The sequence below is a fragment of the Nanorana parkeri genome, unplaced genomic scaffold (assembly GCF_000935625.1).
Source record: "Nanorana parkeri isolate BGI_ZX_2015 unplaced genomic scaffold, ASM93562v1 scaffold1482, whole genome shotgun sequence".
Taxonomy (NCBI): Eukaryota; Metazoa; Chordata; class Amphibia; order Anura; family Dicroglossidae; genus Nanorana; species Nanorana parkeri.
Window position 1 is genome coordinate 55871 of NW_017307750.1, and position 13995 is coordinate 69865.

Below are 13995 nucleotides of genomic sequence, written 5' to 3' on the forward strand. Positions count from 1 at the left end.
ATATATATATATATTCTGTACATTCAAAAATTGTCTAAATGTGCCAATAATGGGTATTTTGGAGAAGCATGTGTCCATTCTCACGGGACACAGATTCCTGAAATAAATATTCACATAGTTCTGGGACTGTAAGCTCCACACATGCTGCCAGGATCACTTAGGAATTTAGAGGAAGCATTGGAATCCACATACATCTGGCTCTAACAGCCGTGTGATCAGCAGCAATGGCAACTGATCTGCAGCAAAAGATTGACCAAGCAGCAACAGGGAAACTGTTCATAGTAAAAATATTAATAACCCACTTGTTGAAGGTAGTGAATAATAAAATGCAATGCATTTATGTTCATGGATCAGTAGTCATCCAGCACCAAAGTTTGTTGAACTGGATTTTTATAACTAGTCACTTGTCAGGGATTTGCCCGTATACAATATTTAATTGAACATAGAGGCTTTCATCTGCAACACAGCATAAAAGCAAATCATTTGCCCAAAAAGTTTTGCTTTGAATAAATGGAAATATTGATTCATCAATAGTTTTAAAGTTATTCAAAGGAATTGTAGTATACTATAAAAAATAGTAAAATAAATATAGAAAACTGCAGAAAAATCTGATTTTGGTAAAATGTATTTTAAAATAACATGATTAATAATGTATGGTACACTTGGAGGAGTCAAACTTGCTTAGCTAACTTCCTTGGATAAAGTATCAGGTCTCATTCATTGATATAATATAGTGAAACAATATGCACAGTAATTACATTTCACCTAAGTAAATATATGTATATATATATATATGTATTTACAGTATATATACTGATCAGCCATAACATTATGATTAATGTTATGGCATCTGGAAGTGAGTGGGATATATTACGCAGTAAGTTATAATTTTGTCCCTAAAGTTGATGTGTTGGAAGCAGAAAAAATGGTAAAGTGTAAGGACCAACTTGTGATGGCCAGATAACTGGGTCAGAGCAACTCCAAAACTGCAGCTCTTGTTGGATGTTCCTGGTTAACAGTGGCCAGGACCTACCAAGAGAAGTCCAAAGAAGGAAAGCAGGTGAACCAGCAACAGGGCCATGGACAGCCAAAACTCATTGAAGTAAAGCTGGCCCTTGTAGTCCAAATCAATAAAAGAGCTATTGTAGCTCAAATTGCTTGAAAAGTTAATGCTGAAACCGATAGAAAGGTGTCTGAATGTGTGTAGCTGCAGGCTGGTCTGGGTGCCTATGCTGACCTGTGTCCTCCGCCAAAAGTGCCTACAATGGGCACGTGAACATCAGAACTGTATCACGGAGCAATGGAAGAGAGTGAATCAAGTGGATGGCTGGGTGCATGTATGTTGCTTACCTGGGGAAGAGATAGCACCAGGATGCAAGAAGCTCTTGCTGACCAAATACACCTCTTCTTGGAAACAGTATTCATTGATGGCAGTGGCCTTTCTCAGCAGGATAATTCACCATGCCATACTGCAAAAATGGTTCAGGAATGGTTTGAGGAAAACAACGAGTTTGAGGTGTTGACTTGGCCTCCAAATTCTCCAGATCTCAATCCAATCGAGCATCTGTGGGATGTGCTGGAAAAACTAGTCCCATCAATGGAGGCGCCATCTTGCAACTTACAGGACATAAAGGATCTGCTAGTGATGGCTTGGTTTCAGATACCACAGCATACCTTTAGAAGTCTAGAGGCGTCCATGCCTCAATGGGTCAGGGCTGTTTTGGCGACAAAAGGGGGACTTACTACTGAATATTAGGTGGATGGTCATAATGTTATGGCTGATCTGTGTCTATATATAAAGAATTAATATGTACAGAGAGTTTAGTGCTAGCAAAGTATTGCTTTTCTAGTATTGCACAGGTAAGCCCTGCTGAGAGGCCATCATGTCTCACTACATATTTTTAGATACCTTTTGGTTTTCTTTTCATTCCTTTTTTGTGTTTTCAAATATTAAACCCAAATGAGTAGGAGCACAATGAAATCCAGCTACAAAAAGCTAGTTAATACCTTGTAGGACATTTAAAAGGAAGTAGACTTACTGAAGCAAAATCTGAAAATCGGGGACACTCTCTTGTGGCTAGGCACAGTCACCAGGTACTTATATCTGTTTTGTCAACTTTATGTAAGAAACAATAAAAAAAAGGGTCATGTGTGGACAGTTACATAATTCATTTTAAGTGTGAAAAAGGGATTTGGCAGAGTGCCTGCTGTAGCATATTTATAGGGTATGATGAGTTTTGCTGAACAAGAGGATAAGGCTGTGGTAAAAGAAGTGATGTTAGAATAGGATGTGTTTTGAGTAGACCAGGTGAAGTGGTTTATTCAGGAATAATAGTGAGTATTGTGTTATAGTGCTTAGATTCTCTCATCAGGTATATTTCTAGTTTAAGTACCAACTAACAGTTTTTTTTTTATCATGCCAATACTTGGTTGTAAAATAAATTTTGATTCATCATTCCAAAAAAAAGCTACTGACTCGTTTCCACTATACACTATATGCCCAATGGTTGGTGGAAACCTGACTTTTACAGTCATATGAGCTTGTTGGACATCCCATCCCAACTCTAACCCATTTCTCCTTTGTGGATATAACAGCTTCTATACTCCTGGGAAGGCTAACCACAAGAAATTGGAGCTTCAGGGCAGTTGAGCCCATTCTGCCAGAAAAGGATTTGTGAGGTTACGTATCAATATATGATGACACCTGGCTGGCAATCGGCATTTTCATTCATTCCAAAGTTGTTCAACAGAGATGAGCTCAGGGCAGTGTGCAGACTCCTCAAGTTTCTCTACACCAATCTTGTCAAACCATGTCTGGCTTTATGCACAGGAACACAGTCATGATGGAACAGAAAATGGTCTTCCCCAAACTGTTGTGTAAAGGTTGGAATCATGCAGTTTGTTTAAAGGGTTATTAAATCCTCAGCAGTTTTTGCATATATCTACTGCTAGCAAGCAGTAAATATATGCAAAAACATTTTAAAAAAAATAGTTTTAAAAGGGGTTTAAGCTTACCTGTGTCTTCGCCGCGCGCTCCTGTCCAAAAATATCAAGAGTCTTGGGCACCGGCAAAGGATCTTGGGGCAGGCGCATGCGCACTTCAGATGTTCGGCCGGAAGACGAGGAGAGACACAAGGTAAGTCTATGGAGCAGCATGCACCCGTACAGACTCCGTGGGACATCAGAGGAGAGGAGGACAGAGGAGTCAGTGCTGGTTCAGAGACCCGCACCAGCGCTGGACAGACAGCTGAAAAGGATAGTAAAGAAGAAGATGACCAAATCAAGAGGCATCATTTAAGGTAAGTCCCTACAGCAGGGTTGGGAAAGGGAAAAAAAATTCTTACTTTAATGTTACTTTAAGAGCTTGTTTACATCATGTCCGCACCAGATCGGGAGCAGATCTGCAAACGTGGTGCAGTGTGTTTTTGATGCCACACATTGTGAGACCTACTGTAAAGATGTCAATAAAGAAGATTTGACATTTTTGAACTTTGGAGTGCCAGTGATTTCTTCACTTCTTATGGATCTGTTTGTGGTGCCATAAACATTCACTGCAGCACCCGCCCCCAACTAGTTGGGATTTTATTTTGGTCAAGCGTGGACAGATTTAATTCATTTTTTATGTTTTTTAGCTTAAAACGGGCTTTCAGGTGCAGTCCATTGATCTAGACATGGTGTGAACAAGCCCTAAAAATCTTGTATACTGTAGCATTAACAGTACTCTTCATTGGAAACACCAGGACTTGCAGGGGTGTCTACATAATTTTGTCCATAGAGTGCAGATAGATAGATAGATAGATAGATAGATAGATAGATAGATAGATAGATAGATAGATATAGCAGCACAGTGGCGTAGTGCCACTGCATAGTTTCCTCCCACACTCCAAAGACATGTTAATAGGTTAATTGGCTCCTGTATAAATTGGTCCTGCATGTATGCATGTGAGATAGGGGCCATAGATAAGCTCCTTGAGGGCAGGGACTGATGTGCACAGTGTAAAGCACTGGGTAACATTGTTGGCACTATACATAAATACCAATACTAAACATATTTTTTTATGTGTACAATATCAATCTATCTATCTATTTAACATGCCAATAGACACCTGGATTTTAAGGAAACCTGTACTAAGGGAGCATGGAGACTACCACTGCTAACATTTTCTCCTAGAAACTTCTATTCCCTGTTAATGTGATCCTTAGGCTTTAGTACTACCAGTCAGTGACTTAAAAAAAAGTATGCAGATCAGGAGCTCTGACTTCACTCTGACTTCACTCTGACTTCACTTTGACTTTCCTGATATGCATATCCTAGGTCATGGACATTACTGAAGTCACAGACAACCAGGAAACTATTTAGAAGCAGGTCAGCAATGGAAACCCCTGTATTTCTCCTAGTACAGGTTTTCGTTAACTGATTTAAAGACACATCAATCTAGCTACAGATATATTGCAGTAAATCACTGTTTTTGACATTAAAATGATTAGGCTACATTGAAAGCTGAAGATATAAAAGAAACAATGAATGCCGCTCTTTATTAATTGTTAGATAATTAAATGTATTTTTAATACAAGCAGTGCAGATACCTGAATTTGACTTGGCATCAGCATTTGTAGGAGAATGCCATCATTTGTGCTTCAGTGCTTCTGTGCTAACACTGAGCATGCTGATAGGAGGAGAAAGCCAGTGACACATAAATTAGCTCATCAGTTTTCTCCTTCTGCTTTCACTGTCCAGTCACAGGCTGCAGGGAGGGACATGGCCTGAAAGTGTTACTTAAAGACTGCCTCCAAGCTCTCCAATCCAAATTCCCCTTCCCTGAGTTCCCCCATTTATATTTTATGCTTTTTGGTTTATTTTACCTTTTTCTTACATCTTCTGGCCAATTAAAATGAGCCGCTGGGCCCCTATTCCTCCTTGGTCTTCTCTCTCTAAATTTCACTTTCTTCATTAATATTGGCAGATGATAGGTTTAAAAAAAACTGTAGTGGAGCAGAGGCACCAGGCGTAATAATCAGGGCAAGTGAGACATGGATTTCTTGATAAAAGTTGTGTCTATTTAGCATCAACATGCGGCTAAGCATGCTACACGTTAGCTAGAAAGCTTGTGTATATCCACACCACTAATCTGAAGAAGTGACATTTCTGTAGTATTATTTTGGTGCTTAATAATTACAACTTTGATCAATTCCATGTGTACCTTGAAGTGATTATTATCTATTATCTGGACGCCACTGCTCCATTAAAGTTTTTGTTCAAATATTATATATGAAGATTCCATGTATTATGCCTACCTGTTAAAGCTATAACAAAATACTGTGCAAAGGATCTGTCCTGCCATAGCCAGTATTTCAATTTTGATCCCACCAGTGGGTTGACTGATTTTATATATCTCCAAAGAACCTGCATTGTCCTCTTGTTAATTTCGCTAATAATGGAGACTACAAGCAGCCATGTCAGACACACACTGTGCCGATATATTTGGCTGTCACATCAGAAAACTCACCCTGAGAAATAATGTACAGTTGTTACAGTGCATGCATGTAAAAAGAACATGGCAGCAGAGAGGCTGCAGGAGATCATTGCTAAGATGCAATAATGGGTAAAAAACACATTTCTTGTTTTTCAAATAGTCAACTGTTTATGACACAGTGTGTGTATGCTCCCCAACTGGAAGTGAGAGGAAACGCAGCCCCACAAGATGGAGTAGTATGATGTTTCATAGAGGTAAATACAGCATTTACAAACTGAGTATTCAAAAACTAGTGGGATTAAAGTGACACTAAACTCAGGAGTTAAACTTTAAAATGCATTCAAGAACCTTAACTATTAACAAAAATAAACCTTTTGTGTGCATCACTCAGCTGTTTTTCCTCAAATCAGGTCCCTGTGTGGGCTGTAAAAGTACACACTACTCCAAGCTCGCTCCCGTGATGGACTACAATCTCACATTTAGTTTACTAATTTGTATTAGGATTGTATTCCAACACTAGAGCGAGCTTGGAGCGATGTCTACTTTACAACACACATAGGGACCATGGGAAACAAAAGTATCTCCCCACCAGAAGGAAGGACAGTGTCAGCATGAATTCAGAGATGATTTGAGGGTCTACAGCTGCGTGATACACAAATAAGATACATTTTTGTTAATAGTTAAGGTACTTAAATGCATGTTTTATTTAAAATGATTTCATTCTACTTTAAGGTTTACATCTATTCCAAGGCAAAGTAAAATTACTTCCTACACAACTCTATCTCTGCTAAATTCTCGTTTTACAAATAATTAACTTATAGCTAAATTTGCCAATTGGCAAATTTGCTAATCATTAATAAATCTTCTGTGCAATGCGACCCAATAAAGTTATTGATTTGTTGTTTATTTGTTTCTACAGCTGACATTTCAACTACAGAGAAACAAAAATGTTGTTACTTCAAGTTCAGCTCCATAATGCAGTACAATAAAATAGCAAAAGCTCAGCTTTGGATTTATTTGAAGCCAGTCCAAAGACATACCACAGTGTTTGTGCAGACATTCAGACTTCCCAGATCATCAAATGATGGCGCAAGATCTGCTGGAATCCGGACCCTAAAGCTTGAGATGGCCCCTGGACCTGGTGTATGGAAAAGCCTTGATGTTAAAGCTGCGCTGCAAAACTGGCTTAAACAACCTGAATCGAGCATTGGTATAGAAATAAAAGCATCTGATGAAAATGGTAGAGATATTCCATTAGGTCACCGCAGTTCAAGTGAAGATGGGCTGGTAGGTCATCCATTTATGTGATTTCTGTCTAGAAAAGTGAATTTACAAGCAAGAGCTAAGCTACATGACTGGCTTTAGTCCTTTGCTACTGATAGAAAAAAACACTTGCTAGCAGTCACCTTATTAGACTAGAAATACACAGATTGCTAGTAGCTTTATCACGCTACTAAATTTCTAGTGATTATTTGCTTAGAGTAGCAATTGGCTGGAACTAATGGCCTCCTTTGGAGTAAGCTATACAAGTAGCAAGTAGTAGCCATCAGTCTTCAATGATTCCACAATGGTCCATTCATGAGTGATAGCCAGATAGCTACAAGGTGCACTCACTCCATAGGAAACCATGGGTTGCATCTGTTTATCAATCAATTGCTACTTCTGGTGCATAGGTACTAGCGATTTTACTAACAACACTTTTGCTACTAAAAATCTTACATATAGCTCTAGCTTAAAGTATATGCTTATAAGTGTGTAAGATGCTTACTGCATGAATAGTTTGACCAAGACAGTGGGGGGAATACATAAAAAAAAACTGGAGCAAACACAATCTGAAGCAGGTGGTGACCAAGGTAGTTGCGCTAGGATATATGAAAAAATCAAAAACCAAAATACAGAAAAAATAGGAAAAGATATAATAGTATCAAAAATATAAAAATATCAAAGTATCAAAAAATGTAATCCAAAAGATTATAATCCAGCTGCAGCAATATCTATCGAAGTGATCAATTGTGAACCAGTGTGCTGCGCTTGGTATTGCAATACGTGCTATATTTATACCACAAACGAAACCAATATAAGTGATCAAAGCCTACTTGCAACTAAATGCAATCCAAAAGTGCATATGTGCATGGACGTTAATAAATACACGTGTCATATAAATATGGTGAAAGTACGAATATAAAACTGATAGGTTAAATATGATAAGTTAAATAAGTTAATGAATAATGCATATGTGTGCCATATAGTGAAAATACAATGTGGATACTAAATGGTTGAATTATAAACCAGGTAAATTAATCAGTCTGGCAATCGGCAACAATAAATAAAGAGGACAATAATTTGAAGGAAGACTGATGTATAACCAATCTAACAAATCTAAAACCACATCTAATAGTATAAAGTGAATAAATATAGGTGGATAAATATAAAATTGTATAAGCGAGGGTTGTAACACCAATAGTCTATTTTCTACCGAATGTTATTAGAAATCCAGTGTCTTTTGTTTATACTTCCATTGATGCGTCCGCAAAATAGAAAAAGGAAACCTTCTCTGTAAGTTTCTCTGTCCTCACAATCTGAAGCAGGTTGCTCACCAATCAGCTTCTCTGTTTCATTTTCAAAGCTTAGAGAAGAACTCCAGGATTTTTTTTAAATTAACCCTTGCAGTGGGGCTACCCCCGTACTGTAGGGGTTAAGTGCTCGTTTGTGTCTAGAGACAAAAAAATGTTTACACCCACCCAAAAGCTCCGAGCCGACTTCTTCTTAAGCTGGCCATACACCTTACAATTTATCTGCAGATTTTCTGTGGTCAGATGGAAAAGGTGCAACAGATTCCTCCATCTACACTCAACTGTGTGGATGGAGTAATCTCCACCTGGGCCAATCTGTTGCACTTTTTCCATCTGACCACAGAAAATCTGCAGATAAATTGTAAGGTGTTCGGGCACCCTTAGACCAGTCCTTTTCACGTCTCTCCCCCTACCTCTGCAGCAAGCTAAGGTCCCATACAAATCCTTACATTCTATACACAGTGTATAGAGATGAGGATGCTGAGGAAGATTTCAATTCTGCAGGAAGGGAGAGACAGGCTGGTGGGAGTGCTGTGACAGCTGGCTGTCAGCTTGCTCGGAGCTTCGGGTGAGTATAATTTTCTTATTTTAGCACCTAGACACAAACGAGCACTTAACCCTTGCACTGCGGGGGTACCCTCAATGCAAGGGTTAATACAAATAATTCCTGGAGTTCTTCTTTGACTGAACAAACTAAAGAGAGAATCGGATTGGTTGCCATAGGCACTGCTCCAGATTTAGGGAAAAAAACACAAACAGGGGGCGCCTTTCCTGGTGCAGACAAATTTATTAAGATCAGGATCAAAGGTAGATAAAAAACATACTCACAAAATTCAGCATGATAATGATATAAAAAGTAAGTCCATGGACCCAACAGAAAGTCTATGGAAGCTGCACAATCGTGTCTATGTGTCAGCAGAGGAGACTGTGTGATGTGTGATGACGCGTTTACGGGGTCACGCCCCCTTCATCAGATACCTGCTCCAGATTTGGTCTGCTTCAGTTTTTATGAATTTCCACCAGTGTGTGGATTACTGTGATCAGTCATTTTAACTTGACTCCACACTAGCTCCTAATATAAACACTCCCATTGATAATCCCAATGACCAGTTATGGTTGTGAGTCAATTGGGTTATGGTTATAGCAACAGACTAGATGAATGCATTATCATAAATCAATCCATGATCAGGCTTTGGTAATTTTTAGCTGTACATCTTGTGATACAGAAAGTCATGGTGCTAAATCTACATGGTATACTACACATTCTATAGGTCTGTTTCTCCTTTAAAACATTTAAAATCTACTCTGATTTAAAGTGAACCTGTGCTTTGTAGGTCAAAGCAACAGGTTAAAGTAATTGATATTCTCCCCAGCTGTACATACTCACTTCCCTTTCTCTCCCCCACTGCTCAGTTTGGCTGCCAGGAACAATGGAAATACTGGTACATTGCTTCCCTTCCTCCTAAGTGAAGAGTTCTGGTGCATGGCTATTATTCACTCGGGTTCCCAATGTTGTAACATGGGAGGGTAGAGAGTCCATGGCCCTGTGCTAGTTCCAATTTTCTGTATTTACTCTTGAAATGGGCATGTATTGCACAGAGTTGTGTGTAGCAGCTGCAACAAACCTTTTAGCCACCAGAAGTGTATAGAAATATCTAAAAAAAAAAAAAATCAAATACAGCACATTTCAAGTTTTACTCACTTATCACTGTTTATAGGAATTTAATAGTGACCTTTAATAGTACAAAACTGCCATTGTACTGCATCTTGGTATCAAGAATGATATAATACATATAAGCTCATAATATATAGGTTTGTATATATGCACTGTATATTTGCAATACATATATACAAATGTATATATATCTACTACATACAGTATATCATCTTGTGTAATATATACATCAGAAATTAACTGTTTCTTTCTACCATCAGAATCCCTTCATCGAGGTTAAGGTAATGGATACTCCAAAAAGATCCCGTAGAGATTTTGGTCTAGATTGTGATGAACATTCAACAGAATCTCGGTGCTGTCGTTATCCACTAACAGTAGATTTTGAAGCTTTTGGATGGGACTGGATTATTGCACCAAAAAGATACAAAGCTAACTACTGCTCTGGAGAATGTGGAATTGTGTTTTTGCAGAAATACCCCCATACTCATCTTGTTCAGCAAGCAAACCCCAGAGGTTCCGCAGGGCCTTGTTGCACCCCAACTAAAATGTCTCCAATCAACATGTTATATTTCAATGAAAATGAACAAATCATTTATGGAAAAATTCCAGCAATGGTAGTAGATCGCTGTGGGTGCTCGTGAATATGCAGTTAAGTGTCTCCAATGTCTCCAATCAACATATAAGATTTCAATGAAAGTGAACAAACCATTAATGTAAAACTTCCAGCAATGGCAGTAGATGGCTGTGGTGCTCATCAATATGCTGTTTTGCTAATACCGAGAGCTTTGGAATGATTTCATCCTCCCTTTGTAATGAGACAGACTGTTACCACCTTTTCATTAAGCTGAGAAACATTATAAGCTTGCTGTTATCACTTCTTGTTACCACCTGTTACCTTGCATGAACAGTAGTAAGGCAACTTTGGGGCAATGTAAATGTATTTTCATCCTAAACCTTAAAATTCCAAAGGTTCATGAAACTAGTTAATTATAACCAGACAGTAAACAGTTATTTTGTTTTTACACACAACTTTTTAAATGCACAATGTTACTAGTCTCAACTGCAAAATGCATTTTTCTTGTTTGGTTAATTTTGTAATTGTAATAAAAAAAATTGAAAGACTATGGCTGCATTGTAAATATTTAGAATTTTTCTATTTTTGATGGTCACTTTCTTAATATCATACGGACAAAATAAAGGTACACCTAGGGATTTCAACATAGGAATTTTTAACATGATTCAAATTCTTCTAGGCGTGTAATTACTGTTGAATATATACAAAATTATGTTGTACTATACTACTTTAAAGTATACACAAAATATAGAAATGGGGTGAATACTGAAAAAGACAAAAATCATCCCATTGCTAGTTCAATGGTTCAGCATCCCTGCAGAACCCCCACATAGTGATAATGTTATCTGAACTTATTCAGATATAACATGTTGGTCCTAGAGACATGGCCACTTCTGTCACTGTTATACATCACAATCTAAGCATTAGGCATGGTGTGAAAGGAAGTGAGAGAAAATCCTCTCAGGGATTTCCCTTGTCAATTTATATTGAGAATTGAAGTGGAAGCCTGGGAGAGCATCTTTTGGCAGGGGAAATTACTGATATGTGTGGCTCTTAAATAGCAGTATTACTGAACCAATGAGAACACATTTGATAATGTGGCTGACCCAGGGCACCAACCAGCAGTTCTGGAGCATATACCCCAAGTGCCCAAGTCTAGCAACACCACAGTAGCCATATATTGCATGTGGGATGTAATTACATTCTCCCAGCCTCAGGAAAATTCATCTATCTTTTGTGGTGAGCGTGTACACTGTTGCAACACCGTATCTGAGGAATCAGGACTTGTTGCTGTGCGACGCCTCCCTGATCTTTGCTTGTGCACATCACAAACATGAATCATGAATCCATGCGATTGATAGTGGTGTAAGTGGTTTTGTTCCAAACTCACGTCGACATTGTCATTGAACTTCACACACATTTTCAAATTTACAATACCACTTCAAAATGGCCTTACATTGCTCAAAAACTCAAGCGTGCTTCTGCCATTTTCTTTGACTCTCTCCTGACGGTCACATGATGATATCAACAACGGTGCGACTACTGATACCTTTAGAGGAAACATAATACTACACATTGCTGCCATAATTCAATATAGGTTTTTAAAAAAGGGTATAGATATTAACTGTTGAAGTATGTCTACATTTTTTGGGCCCCTCTGTATTCAGAACATCAGAACAGAAATTTGTGAAACCTATATACAAAAACCAGAGATACTTATTATAGCCTGGTGCTGACAAACTTTTCATTATAGTTGTTTGCAAATGTATGCACTAACGGCACATTCAGGCCCTGCATTCCATATTTGATTTTGTCTCCACTTTTTCTTAAGATGGCTCTAAATAAGGGTTTTAAACCAATCTTATAAAATGTCTATGACAGTATGTACAGTGGGAAGAAGTAGTATAATAGGTCTCTTGGAGAAGCATAATACCTGCATGAGCATGCTGTGCATGTGCATACATTAGCATACAAAACTGCATGTTGTTAAAAGGAAAGTGCTAGGGCATATATTTGGTGAAGCAATCTGATGATGAGGGAGTATAAATCTGCCTTGGTTAAATACCTTGTGATCTCTTCCACTTAAAGATACGTCCATCTGAGATTTTTGTTTCACCAACATAAATCACCAATAAATGTTCTTCAGGCATCCCCCCCCCCCATGGGGGCGAGTGCTCATCCTACCTTACTTCTACTATATGAATTACCAAATCCTGATGATCAGATTTTCAAACAGAGATCCCCATTCAGTTGTAAATCTCGGCACCAACAAATTTTCTTTTTACTCAGAAGAGAAATGTGAGAACCATTACTTGTGATATGTTTCTCAGGGTTGATGCTCTGGAGGTGTCATCCCTTTCCTTCCTTCACTGCTTGTTGAGTCAGTGATCTGTAATAAGAACATATCAGGTGTTGGGATAACTGATATTCACATGTTGTTCGGGGTCAGTGACTCACTAAATAGTCAAGTAAGAATACAAATGACAGACCTTCAGCATGCACATTCAAAAACAATTCAACAATGGTAGCTGCCATATATTTGACCTAACAGATTACCTTTAAATTGAAAGATTACCAAAAGCCATAACCTGACTCAGGAAACTAGACAACAAAAGATTGCATAGAGAAAAACCCTGACAACTCGTTATGTCTGTAAGCATCCATAACTGTTAACCAACCAGGGATTCAGCTAGAAAAAATACCGGCGCCTTCAATTTCAAGGTAACCAGCAGCTTAATAGGGCAAACACGAAAGAGGCAGCTCCCACAGGTCAAATAGACCGCCAATCTAGGAAACAAAGAACGAAAAAGGGCGCCTCCATAGTGTAAAAATGTAATTTAATAATAAAACATGCAGCTCTAGGCTGTACTTACAGAAATTCAATGGAATAAAAGCATGTAGAATTTGATAGGAAATCGGAACCTCTAGCAGGGAGAGTCTGGAAAGATTGTTTGTAAAATGCTAGAGGGCATAATAAAGGATTATCTGGTAGAATTTGTTCAGGAAAACGGGATAGTTAATGACAACCAGCATGGGTTCAGGAAAGATCGTTCCTGCCTAACTAACTTGCTAACTTTTTATGAGGGGGTAAGTAGAGATATGGACGGAGGTAAGCCGGTAGATGTGGCATATCTGGATTTCTCAAAGGCTTTTGATACGGTACCACACAAACGCTTGCTACACAAGCTGAGGGCTATGGGCATAGATGAGGTGGTGTGTACGTGGATAGAGAACTGGCTACGGGAACGTGTCCAGCGGGTATCTGTAAATGGCACCTTTTCAGACTGGGCTAGTGTAATGAGCGGTGTGCCTCAGGGTTCTGTGCTGGGTCCCATATTGTTCAACTTATTTATTAATGACATCGGGGAGGGTGTTAACAGCGATATTTCCGTGTTTGCGGATGACACCAAAATTGGGAGGGTAATAGACACGGACTTAGACATTATAACATTACAGGAGGACCTGGATAAAATAGGGGAGTGGGCATTAATGTGGCAGATGAGGTTTAATGTCGATAAATGCAAAGTAATGCACTTTGGAATTAAAAATAAACAAATGGGTTATACAATTATGGGTATGCCGCTAGGGAAGTCAGAAATGGAGAAGGATTTGGGGGTCATTGTAGACCACAAACTGAAAGGTAGTTTGCAGTGCCAGGCTGCTGTAAACAAAGCTAGCAGGGTTTTGTCCTGTATTAAA

The 13995-nt window shown here is 38.6% G+C and overlaps 1 protein-coding gene across 1 annotated transcript in view; it reads left to right on the plus strand.

The window, feature by feature from the left end:
• Positions 1–10838, plus strand: part of MSTN (myostatin) — a 15530-nt gene extending 4692 nt beyond the window's left edge. Inside the window, exons 2-3 of the mRNA XM_018570230.1 lie at positions 6394–6761; positions 9983–10838. Of these exons, the coding sequence (XP_018425732.1) occupies positions 6394–6761; positions 9983–10363 (749 nt within the window). The 3' untranslated portion in view covers positions 10364–10838. The remainder of the gene's footprint in view (positions 1–6393; positions 6762–9982) is intronic.
• Positions 10839–13995: the final 3157 nt, after the last annotated feature.